Source organism: Helicoverpa zea, chromosome 28 (genome assembly GCF_022581195.2).
Source record: "Helicoverpa zea isolate HzStark_Cry1AcR chromosome 28, ilHelZeax1.1, whole genome shotgun sequence".
Taxonomy (NCBI): Eukaryota; Metazoa; Arthropoda; class Insecta; order Lepidoptera; family Noctuidae; genus Helicoverpa; species Helicoverpa zea.
This window is the reverse complement of record NC_061479.1, coordinates 97,942-111,071: the sequence shown is the minus strand read 5'-3', so window position 1 is coordinate 111,071 and position 13,130 is coordinate 97,942. Positions and strand designations below refer to the sequence as shown.

General features: G+C 37.5%; 1 protein-coding gene across 1 annotated transcript; it reads left to right on the top strand.

Annotated features, from left to right (window-relative positions):
* The first annotated feature begins 1,805 nt into the window (after positions 1-1,805).
* Positions 1,806-6,875, top strand: LOC124643672 (adenosine 5'-monophosphoramidase HINT1-like). The gene is made up of 2 exons (XM_047182704.1): positions 1,806-2,242; positions 5,939-6,875. The coding sequence occupies exons 1-2, from the start codon at positions 1,913-1,915 to the stop codon at positions 6,098-6,100; spliced, it is 492 nt and encodes a 163-aa protein (XP_047038660.1). The 5' UTR covers positions 1,806-1,912; the 3' UTR covers positions 6,101-6,875.
* The last annotated feature ends 6,255 nt before the right edge of the window (positions 6,876-13,130 follow it).

The window sequence follows — 13,130 nt, the reverse complement described above, 5'->3', positions numbered from 1 at the left end:
CCTGTGGTTTTATTTTAACTATTATCTTTACGTGACTTTGGTAATACGAAAAACCCGTCTGATTTGGTTCGTGTTTGTCAAATTTTGAACAAGCGGGAATTATCTAATTAACGCGTTAGTACAGTTCAGTTGGATATTGACACGATTAACAGACACTGTCGAACTGCACCTACCGGCCGCATGTGTCTCCAGTTTGAGTTTACTTAAAGCCAAAAACTAGATAGACAATCACTTTAATATTAATAAGTAAGTTAAAAATGAATCTTTTGAGCTAATTTAGTTAGACCGCTATCCAGGCCCGCCGTAAGCGGGCGTGCATGGCGTGCACCGCACGCGGGCGGCACGTCCTAGGGGGCGGCAAATCGAAATATATTTTTACCAATTATTTCATTTCAATATTTCCGAAAACAGCAATAGCGCTAAGAATATTACTTACACTGCCGGTTTCAGTAGCATCTGTTGAAAAATCACTTTCAAAATAAAACATTTTTTAAAACTATTTAAGATCAATAATGCTCCAGCAGAGACTAAGTAATTTAGCTATAGTTTCAATCACGGACGTCAGTAGCGGCGTAAAGGGGAGGCGGGGCGGTCCGCCCCGGGTACCACGTCTAGGGGGCGCCATCTCGGTCGGCACATATCTGCACGACCAGGATGGCACGGGCAAAAGGGACCATCCACGGAGAGTGCTTTTGTAATCTGCAAAGCCTAGGTTCACTACCAGTCGCAGTGCAGGTCCGAGACACGCATCGCCACGGGACTGAGCGAGGTGACACAGTCCGACTGTCAACCCTCTCCCCTCTGAATTCTTTAAAGTTAGAAAAAAAGCGCTCGCTTCGCTCGCGGTTCTTTCTTTGCATGTTTTAATTTATTCTGCGCTTACTTTTTCAGTCCTCCAAAAAGTTGAGGCACCGAAGTGACAAAAATCACTGGTGCTCGCTTCAGTCACGGTTTCTTTGGGTACTTTTGTGTCCCAAAACTCAAAAAATTTTGCTCTCGCTACGCTCGCGGCTTTTCCAATTTACCTATAGTGCTTTTTTTACCGCTTTGGGTACTTTTGTGCCCCAAAACTCAAAAAATTTCGCGCTCGCTACGCTCGCGGCTTTTCCAATTTACCTACAGTGCTTTTCTTTAACCGCTTTGGGTACTTTTGTCTCAAAACTCAAAAAAGTTCGCGCTCGTTACGCTCGCGGCTTTTCCAATTTACCTATAGTGCTTTTTTTTTACCGCTTTGGGTACTTTTGTGCCCCAAAACTCAAAAAAATTCGCGCTCGCTACGCTCGCGGCTTTTCCAATTTACCTATAGTGCTTTTCTTTAACCGCTTTGGGTACTTTTGTGTCCCAAAACTCAAAAAATTTCGCGCTCGCTGCGCTCGCGGCTTTTTCCGATACTTTCTTTTAATTTGCTGGGGTATTTTTGTGTGCTTAACGATTTTTTAATTTTTGACAAAGCCCAGTATAATATGTAGTTGTAGGGCGGCATAATCAGTTTTGCACGCGGGCGAACAAACTGCTAGCGGCGGGCCTGCCGCTATCCTATTGGCGTTTTATGAGCGTTGACGTCAACGACAGCTCGTTACAGTAACGAACACCGTTAACGCAACGCACTCATGGCTTCTCGTACTTAACATCCATTGAACGAAGCGTCTACGTAACGTTACTGTCACGTTCTACTGAGCGGAGAAACTATTAATTGATCAAAAAACATTTCCGCCCACCTCGCTCAAGCTGATAAATAAATTCTAACACATGGTAGGTTTTATTTTATAACGCAGCAACATTAGTCACATTGTCAAACTCAAATGACATTGCTGTCAAATTCGATCAAGGATCTAACTAATGTCAAATTTGTCAAACTTAAAAACTCGAGTGATTTTGTGACGATGGAATTCCGATGTGAAAAACAATAAAAATGTTCAACAAAGTGATCCAACGCGCCTTAAAGTTTAGATTAAAGAAGAGTTATCCCACGAATATTTATGATTTATCTCGTGGTTCGGCCATAGCGGTGCGCAGGCCGTATAGTGATGAAGTGCGTCGCGCGCAGGCGCAGAGCGTCGCGGCGCCGGGGCCGACGATTTTCGACAAAATAATTTCGAAAGAGATCAAAGCTGATATTATTTACGAAGATGAGCAGTGTTTGGCGTTCAACGACGTGTCCCCGCAGGCGCCCGTGCACTTCCTAGTGATACCAAAGCGAAGAATTCCAAGGTTGCAAGATGCGGAACCTAATGATATGGAGGCGAGTTACGAACTATTTGTATTAGCCTGAATACATAGTTGCCTGTGCTCGGTTGCGCGGCAAGTTTCAAAAGTTTGGCGAGCCTTATAAAATAAAATTTATTGATAGCCCACATCCAAAACAACAATTTTATTTACCTAGATGAAAAAGAGTATAGTTCTATCTCTCAATAAATATCTAATAGATACTAAAAGTATTTTTGAAATTGTAGAAGCTATGTACTGAGGTTAACACATTAAAACAAACAAACTCTTGGTCAGTGGGTGGTAAAACTCATGAACCAAGTATTGTATTACCTATAATGAATGTATTTACTTAATGTTTTTATCATATAAACAATTGCTGGTGAGCCAAATAAATACTTAAACCAAGATGAAATAATATAACTCAATTACCTATATTAATTAAAATATAAGCAGTAGGTACATAACAAATATATCAGAATATTTAATTAAAATTAACATTCTCGCTGATGCACGAGTGTATCAACCCCTAACTTCCAGGCTTTAGGCTGCTTTGTGAATGTTTCAAAATCCTGTGTACGAGGACTCAGGGAAACCCCAAGACCTCGTGCACAGCAGCCGCGCTTGGAACATCTTGACCAACGAGGCAGTCAAACCTATCATAGCAAAGATTTTCAAAATCAGTTGTAGCAGTAAACCAGTATTTCAAATGTGTTGTGCCTATGCCTAATGTGTTTTGAATGAATACCAACAGCATTAATGAAAAGTATATAAAAAAAACATAAATTGATATTTTTTATATGCCTATTATAGGTACATAAGATAAAATTGTAATTGTGTGTAATTTACGACAAATAACTTAGCATTTCTGTAGTTAGGTATTTTACAGTCAGGATGCTTACAAAATGTGTTGATATGAAGCAAGGTCTTTTCCCGCGGTTTCACCCGTGTCTTCCCGTACCTGAATGTAATATGGCCTATTTCACTCTAAAATTAGTGTAGCTTTACAACAGCGAAATGCCCAATATTATTATACATAAGTCCAGGATAAAAACTATCCTATGTTCTTTCTCAAGGTTAACTCTATCTCTGTACCAAATTTTATTACAATCAGTTCGGTGGTTTAGACGTGAAAGCGTAACAGACAGACAGACAGACAGTTACTTTCGCATTTATAATATTAGTAGGGATGGCATCAGAAGTTCCGGAACCTTTGAGCCTTTGAGGTAAAAGTTACAAACAAACTAAAAATGTTTTCTCTTTATATTATTAGTTGGTATAGCTGTAGGTAGCTAAGGCAGGCGTGACTAAGCTACGAGGCGTGATAAGAGTCTGATAGCGAAGGAATTTAGCGCATGACCGAAGCTATCTGCGGCGGCCATTGTGAATTACAACATAATCGTTCAATGGGATGCAATTAGGTATACGCCAGTCTATACAGAGATTATTCAATAGTTACTACTAACTTACGTACTGTGAGTTTTACCAATAAGGATTAAACAAAAAAACCAGCCAAGTGCGGGTCGGAATCGCGCACGAAGGGTTCCGTACGATTATTGAGCAAAAATGTGCAAAAAAAACACGTTTTTTGTATGGGTGCCCCACAAAATAGTAGGGGTTAAAGTATGAAATTGCTGATTTGTACTCAAAATCTAAATTATATATTTTTTTAATTTTTAACAAACTTATTTAATCAAAATAGTTGCCATTATTATCTATACATTGCGGCCATCTAATAGGGAGGTAATTTATGCATTTACGATAGAACTCTGAGGATCTAGACTGCACAAACTGTGTGAAGGAATTTTGTTTTGCCTCCTGGGAAGAAAACTTCTTGTCACGCAGATAATTGTCCAAATCACAAAATAATGGTCGTCCATTAGAGCAAGGTCTGGCGAATATGGAGGAAGACGAATAGTTTCCAACTGCAGTTCCTGAAGAGTTATAACGGTTTCTCTTGCTGTATGAGGTCTCGCGTTGTCATGGAGCAATACCGGTTAAGGTCGATTTATGAGTCGTGGCTGTTTTACTACTCATTTTTTCAACATTATTCGGTGTTCGTCTAGGTGTCTGGGTAGTTTGACTAGGATCGGCGGTCACCGTCTCTCTTAATTCCTCGTTAATCACCTGTCAGGCGGTCTTCCTCGTGGCTCGTTCTTCAAGTCGAAGTTTCCACCACGAAAGCGTTTAATCCAAAATCGCACGGTGCGTTCAATAGCAGACACCTCTTCAAATGCAGCATTTATTGCGGGCTGTTTCTGCCGTTTACTTCCGCGTCGGAACTCATATTCAAAAATTATTCAAATTTTCGCAGTATCCATCTTTCTTGTATAAGTTGAATAAGAAAAACAATTGAACATCGATAATCAAATGTTTCACATTTTTTAAAAGAAGAACGTCTCAGAAATCATGTGAAAAAAGTTTCATTCGAAAACCTAAAACCATGAAGGCTCTATGGCAATTCAAAAACCTACTAGAATAAAACGGCAATTTCATACTTTAACCCCTAATATTTTGTCATTCTAGTTTTAGTATTTGTTGTTATAGCGGCAACAGAAATACATCATCTGTGAAAATGTCTACTCCCTAACTATCACGGTTCATGAGATACAGCCTGGTGACAGACGGACGGACGGACGGACAGAGGAGCGAAAACAGTAGGGTCCCATTTTACCCTTTGGGTACGGAACCCTAATAAGGATAAAAAAAAAACGATAACCGAACTGTTTTCGGTTATCGTTATTTATAGTTAAATGTTGCACCTCATCCTTAATTACGTGCTAAATCGCAATTGGTGTTACCATATGTCAGGAGTTAGGCCTTTCCCTCCGGATTGCAGCCGGATTTTGCAAATGTCTTGTTGAAATATCAGGATATATTTTCAATAAAAAACGTTAGACTTATTTTAAAGATCTCTAGAACATTGTCTTGAAGTGCATACTCTATGGTGCTTTGTCTGCACAAATGCTCGTGCACTATAATACGTCCTGCGCAGCTGGCTGATCTCCTTATATGAAAATTATATCGCCTATTAAACACATTCCTATATAATAACAAGGAAAATACGATTTTTTTCACTCTAATCTATGTAGCGTTTGTTTGTCTTGTTGATAAAAATAAATAATTGTAATTATTGTGTTTTCGAAACTGCTGACGTAATGCTGATAGCTTATCGGTACATTCCTTACAATAAGTTTCATGTGTACACACCTTTTCGCAAGAGTTTCTATTAGCTAATTACTTGCAACAACTGACTCGTTGGTCTAGTAAATAGCGCTACTGCCATGATCAGGGTCTCGGGTTCGATTCCCGAGGTGAGCCCACATCGCTTTGTGGATTTTAGAAAAGTTCACAAAGCAGCCCGGAGTCTGGAAGTTTTTGATTGATACACCCGTGCATCGGAGAGCACGTTAATGTCGGTCCTGCTTGTGATCTCTCTCTCTCCGGTGGTGTCGGATTGCCGTCTCATCGCGCTATGAGAGTGAAGGAACAGTGAGTGCACCTGTGTCCAAGCAAATGTCATCCATCCATGCCATCCATCGTTTCTTCGGTCTTCCTCTTCCACTATATCCGTCCACGTTAATACTCATCACCTTCCTCACGAGTGTCATGCACTCATTCCTCCGCATCACATGCCCATACCATGATAGCCGGTTTCCACGCAGTTTTTCTGTTACCGGCGCTACTTTCGAACTTCCTCAAAATTCTCTAACAATGTTCAAATTATTTCCAGCTACTTGGCCATCTAATGTTGGTCGCAAGGTCGCTGGGAGCGGCCCGGGCCCCCTCGGGCTGGCGTCTGGTGGTTAACAACGGTCGGGACGGCGCCCAGTCGGTGTACCATCTACATTTGCACGTGTTGGGAGGCCGTCAGATGGGATGGCCGCCGGGATAGGATGGGGAAGGAACTATTGTAAAGTATTAGCTGGGGATAGGACTTTGTTTTACACGACGGTAATGGATGAATTTGGTTTTCCTAAATTTATTTAAAAGCAACGTAGTACTGTAAAGCCGGCCATGTAAATTTTGCTAAAGTCGCGTAAGTCTAACTTACGGTAAATATAAAAATCTAAAACAGCTTCGTAAGTCGCTTACAGTATTTTTACATGTTTTAGGGAAGTGACTTACCTACGTCATTTTGATGCACACATCTTAAATTGTAAGGTCTTCTAAGGTCGCTGCGTCCTTAAATAATATGAATACCTACGTAAGGAGGTAGATATACGTCTATATTGTTTGTCTATGACGAGCGTTTTTGACGTAGTGTTTAACAAGTAAATTCCTAGCTTAAAAACACAATTTTTCTTTCAATGACGCAGATGAGACTTTTGTAAAATATTTCTTGAAAAAAAAAAAACTAAAATCAGAATTCAGAACTCCTTTTTGTCGGTTAAAAAGAGTCAATAGAGCAATGTTAATAGTTATGTTCTAAAACTTGTCATTGAAAGAAAAAAAATGTATCATTGAAATTCTTTTGCAAAATTGCTTGCTTTAAATCATGTTGTCTTTGTCAATCGTTTGAAATATAAAGAGACAGTAAAGAAAAATAATTAATTTATCCAAAATTGTAAAGAGTAAGCAATTTTGCAAAAATGAGTCTAAAATATGTAGTCTTTAGTAATTTATCAATGCGAATGAATAGTTTTGTAGTAAATCAAAGTAAGTCCAAAGTACTCGCGTTTCATTTGCTCCTTATTTAGATTAATTTTTTACAAAGTTTATTACCTGCCCAACTGAAACCAATAAAAAACCGCATTAAAATCGGTTCAGCCAAACGTGAGATAATCGCACACTAAATTGCGAACAGGTCAAACTGAAAACCTTCTTTTGAAGTCGGTTTTTATTTTGTTAATTTTTGTAAGACAATAGTGACGTCCCTTCGCTTCGCAAAAATGTATCGATAAAATATTTCTAATCAAATATGTTATTATGTTATTCTTTTGTGGCATTTTGCAACTACATAAACTATTCGTACGCATTGATAAGTGACGTGCGTCGCGATAAGAGCTGTCGTCACGGCTTACAATATCGATGTCGATAAGATGATGACGCAATACAGTGACGTTACTATTCGCGTTGCTCTGCTGTCGATAAGGGTGGTGTGACATTTATCAAATGTGTATCAACAAGAAAAGTTAAAGCAGGCTAATGAAATTAGCACTCTCTCACGTCAAATTTTATTTTACAACACCCCCTAAAAACGCACCTTTTTGGTTCCAATTCAAAGTTTTTTTTTATGAGTATTTATTTGAGTAGTTGTTTCCCGAGTTCCGTGGAAATTTCTTCCCGTACCCGGAAAAAAATATAGCCTATACGATTCGGAATAAGATTAAAAATCTTAATTTGTAGGAACAGAGATAGTCTTGTACCAACAGTGACAGACTTTGTCAAATCTGCTCAGTAATTTCGGAGCCTTTATGGTACAGAGAAACAAAAACTGTTTTCTCTTTATATGAATATTTCACACACCACCATTTATGTGGTGTTGCCACTGCATTTGACGAAGTTGTAAAGTTATCTTATGTACATTGACAGACAAAGACATTTGACAAGTGTCATATCACCCTAAGGGTCAATTCTCACTGACGGCCAGTTTTTTCATCAAAAGTTAAAGTTAAAGTAATGTCTAAAGTTAAAGTAACGGTCAAATTCGTTTTTTCAAGGCTAAAGTGACAGCAAAATTCATAGAAAAATTGAATTTAACCGATACTTTAACTTTAGTCATTTCTTTGACTTTTACTTTGGCTTTAACTTTTGATGAAGAAACTGGCTGTGAAAGAGCAGCGGCCGGCAGCGGCCGTAAGAGCACGGACAATGTAAGAGCGGCACGGCACGGCGCAGCTAGGCGCCGCGCGGCCCGCCGCGCTCGCGTTCCATCACTTGCATTTACGGCCGCTGCCGGCCGTTGCCGGCCGCTGCTCTTTCAGTGGGGATTGACCCTAAGAGCTACTGCTTAGTATGAAGGCCCAGGTTCGATACCCGGTCAGGACGCGTAAGTACAAGGCGAAATGTTATGTTTTATTAAGTGGAGCAATATTATTTTCTTTATTAAAATGCTTGGAATTGAGTTTATTCAATTACTGAAATACTGATTTAAAAAAATTGTCATAAGAACTATGTGAATGTGTAACACATGGTCTTCAAGTTGTTTTTTGTTTTTTTTTTTTTTTTTGTAAAATTGTATTAATTTTGTTTTGTATCGGGAAGGGGTATTGTGTAATGTTAAATATTTGTTAATTAATGTATGAACAGCTTGTCGATAAGGAAAACTCTGTGTTTCCTGTTATATGTAGAATGTGGGAAGATATTAGTTATCCATTTTCAAATTCTCCGGAAAACAAATTATTCTTTGATATGTGAACATTTGATAGTTACAAGTAATTTCCTTTTGTTTTGCTCAAAAAGATTCGTTACTTTTTATTTCAGTTTTCGTTTTTGTATAAGAGCTGATTTTACATTTTGAACTATATTTTCAGACATTTAATTTTGGTTATTTTACTGGATTCTTCTAAAACAAATGATATTAAGAAGGTGAATCCCCTGGATTAATTTTCTTAAAGATTATAGTAAAATGGTCGTATCAGCTCTTATTACAATTAACCTGTCTATGCTAAGATAAACTTTAGTTTAGTACCAGGTTCGTTAAATGTAAAAAATATACTTAAAGTATTACTTCCCAACATTCTGCATGTACAATGACACTCGTTATAACTCTGTAATATAAGAAAGTGCCTTAAATTGGCCAGCAGTGCCAAATACAAGCCTTCTCGATGGACAATAGGTTTGGCCGGATTATATCAGATTGAAAGCTGGTTCTAACAGTACTATGAGTCAGCACAAATATGGTGGAACGCAGAGACAATTTAAAGGTAATTATAATTAATAATGAATGACAATGTCAATAATAGTCGGGCATTGTAAAATTCTCTTCGCTGCGCTCCGCCATATGTGCGCCGTAAGCTTGTTAACTTTGTTGTAAATCTTTGGTAAATCATCATCAAAGTATGTCTATATTTTTCTAGCTATTTTAATCTGATAAACGTTGTATACGTAACTGGTGCACTTTAAATTCAAAACGCTACACCAATCTACCTTATAGAATGTGATGTTGAAAAGTGCCAGCTTTAGTGTTAAGTTTAAACCATAAGCTTGTTAATAGTATTGGTTTAAACCTAGTTCTAAAGCCGGTACTATCGAAGCCAACATAGCCATCGAGAAGCGTCGCTTAACCTAAGAGTTGAAACGCATACGAAATCGTGTCATATTGGAGCCATTGTTAGTTTTAATTAGATTTTAGTGCAATATAGTTGCCAAATTATCTTTAGGGGTTATTTTAGCTGCTCATAGACATTGGCCGGACGTTGGAGACCAATGTGGGCCAACATTGGTGAGAAGTCACTTGAACTGAATGACTCATTAGCACTTCGTGGTGACTAATAGTCAAATTCAAAGTTGTTTTTCCTATATGCCTATGATAGCTCTTTTGAAACGTCAAGCTAGTTGCACGGTTCCAAAGAGTTGGTCTCATGGAAAGGAACCGGCAAGAAACTTCATGGACACTCTTTTTAAAAGAATTTCCATTATTTGCAATAATATATTAGCCATCTTGAGAAGGTATATAGTCTGATGAAGTTTATTTTAACTAAATGAATGGAATAATAAATGACCGCCACGACAGTGCGAACGAATTTCAGAAGATTTTTGCGATTTGTTGAATGAATGTTTTTGGTGATCATTGGTCCGCCAGCGAAGGCCACTGTTTACAAGCAGCACAACTGTCTCAAACACAGCGACGCCACAGTTTGATACCTTCTGCTGGCAACACAGGGGGCGGTAGTGTGCTCACACAACACTCCAACCTGGCAACACCATCAATGAGACAGATACATGAATCTGTATTTTTGAACCAGAGTCTCAAAATAGTATGTGTTTAGCCCAGTGCATTGTATTATTTAGAATATTTCACAAATATAGTTCGTAGATGCAATTTGACTGATATAATTTAGACAAATAAGTAGTATTTCATAATTCCGTCTACAAAATAGTATTAGAATTTAAATTATTACAAAATATAGAGCAGTTTTCAGTGTTAGTACCAACAAAAGTGACACAAAATCGCTCCCCTGTTCTATTTATAAAACATTCGAAACTGGCTCAGATCGCTTTTCAAAATAACGCTCATTTCGCAATAGTACTTTTTTTCTTATAAATTAAAAAAAATCATACAATATTTTTGTTAGTTAATCAATTATTAAAATTACCTCATTAATTTAATTTGAATGATCTGAGTAGTGAGTGAATCTCGTGTAATAATGTTCACTTTGGAATTGGTTTAGCATTCTAGTCAGCTCGGTTCGCGCCGCTCGTCTCAAACTGTGGTTAAAATGGCGGGAACACGGCACATTGTACTGTCACAAGGGATTGTCTACTTCTTGAGTAGACAGTGCCTATAAACTTACAGCCGCTCCCAATATACTTGTTATTTTACTTACCAGAGATAGGAATTTGATGTTACTTGTATGTGATGTGTCAATGTTGACATATGTCAAAATTCTATATCTGGTAGGTAAAATAACAGATAGAAATAATATTGGGAAAGGCCGATCATAGGTTTGTGTCGATAGATAAGAAGGAGTGTTAATAAGAAAATATAACAGTAAAAGTACATTACATGCTGTTTCCTATTACACTTATCGATATGTTTTACCTATCGACATTTATTTTATCGACAGTCCAATATGACGTGTCCCCCCACTAGTCGACGTAGTCAGTCGCTCAGTTAATGCATATCTTAGTTTTAGTTGTTTTTTTTTTCATTTTAATTGATTTTTATTCAGCCCCCGACTTCCTGGTTAGACAGCTGTATTTGATCGTATGTTTAAAATAATCAAATTATGGAAAATGAAAAAATCCATTCCAATTTTTGTTATAAGTATGTATTTTGCTAACCTTTTCAAAACTGCCATTGTAAATGCAGTCTAGTACAAATAGTTTAAAGTAATATAAAGCTAGACGAACCAAAAAATAATATTAATTTGCCATTCAACTATTTAAATAATCTTTTAGACATACAATCGACATTGTAGCTTAATGCATACAAGGAAAGAGTCTTGGGTACTTATTGCATACGTATAATCTTTCAATTTGAATTGTAATTCTGGCGTTTACTACAAAATGACTATAATTATGTTAATTATATTATTTATTTTTATAAAATGATTTCGTAAATTATTGTCAAAAGGATATTTAATCAAGCAATACTGCAGCCATTTCGAAGAGCCGGGGGTTATATTATTATTATGTTCGTGGTATGTCGGTTGTGGGTCCGGCTGACGCGAGTTCCGCCATTTTGTTTTGTTCACAAAAGCGCGCGAACACGCGTCCGTCGCTCATCGTTGTTTGGAATTTAGCGCCATGTTTAAATTCTTTAACCAAAGTTGATTAAATGATTTTATATTATGATCAAGTGTATTTGTTTTATTTTTTTACAGTTTATTCCTTCCTTTTAGTTTGTATTTGTAACGAGATTTTTTTTTTATATTACAAATAGCCAATAATTATATAATTATAACTCATATGATGTATGATTGTAGCTTTCCATATCAATGGTGTGTACGCCTCGAAGTGACGTTGTTGCTCTGTATTGAGTACTAGCTTCTGCCAGCGGCTTCACCCGCATCCCGTGGGAACCTCTGCACGAACCTATAGCCTTCCTAAAAAGTAGCCTAAAGCCTTCCTCGATAAATGGGCTATCTAACACCGAAAGAATTGTTCAAATCGGACCAGGGCCCCGATTCTCCTAAGTTAATAATGTCAAAATCGAATAGAAATCGAATCGCAATATGATCGCAATAGCAGTTTTAACCATATCTGGCATTCTGCTACTAATATAAGACCAATCGTATTCGATTGACATTTGATTGGTGTGCGATTGGTCTGCTATTTTGGTGATTTTGGTCTATACGGTAGTTTGCTGTACAATCATTTTGCAATCGTAAATCATTTGCAGACAAAATGATTCATTATTGAATGACAGAAAAGGATAAAAACGTTTATTTCAAAGAAAAAATAGCGGAATGCCACATACGCTTCAATCGTAATCGAGTCGGGATTGGATCTCAGTCGAATCGAGTCGAACATGAATCGTATGTCGCTTAAGTAAAATTAGGAGAATCGGGCCCCAGTAGTTCCTGAGATTAGCGCGTTCAAACAAACAAACTCTTCAGCTTTATAATCTATATGTGGTGGCCTTATCGTAGACTTGACCACTTCATGAAATGACTCGACCATTTCATGAAATGGTCCCGTTTCATGAAATGTTTCACTGTTTATTGGCCACATCATGATGTGACTTGGGCAAATCAATGATGAGAAATCGTTTCTCGATATGTGCAACTAAAAGCTCGGCTTCTTCATGAAATTATCAAAATTAATTGATCACATCGTAAAATAGTTATGTAATTGCCCCTAGGGGCGCTGCCAGCGCTTTATTTACGTTTGAAGATGGCGGCCGTTGACTGCATTGAAAATTCTCGCAGCGAAAAATTGAATAATTCGTTTGAGGAAGAAAGTGACAAAAGAGTGTACGACGAAAATAATAATAATATTAAATAATTCTACGTTGGTGAATTATAACAACGTTTTTAATTATAAGGTTATAAAACAAATCAAGAACAGTAGGGTGACCACGCCAAAGACGTCCATGGACTATTACTGGCTGTCAAAATATGACGTTATGGAAACTGCAGATGAGGAATATCTTATATTTAATAAAAAATGCGTCGACGATCCTACTATGCGTATAATTCCGATGGAGAAGTATTTTGAAATATTAAAGGAAGTTCATAAAACTGTTGGATAAGGTGGACGACTAAAAATGATTCAATACATTAAAAATAGGTTTATATCCCAAAGAAACCCATTGA

Bases quoted from the DNA above. Each gene is read 5' to 3' on its own strand.
- LOC124643672 (XM_047182704.1), top strand. From the start codon at position 1,913: ATGTTCAACAAAGTGATCCAACGCGCCTTAAAGTTTAGATTAAAGAAG. The intron at 2,243-5,938 runs GCGAGTTACGAA...AATTATTTCCAG, and splicing joins CGGAACCTAATGATATGGAG to CTACTTGGCCATCTAATGTT.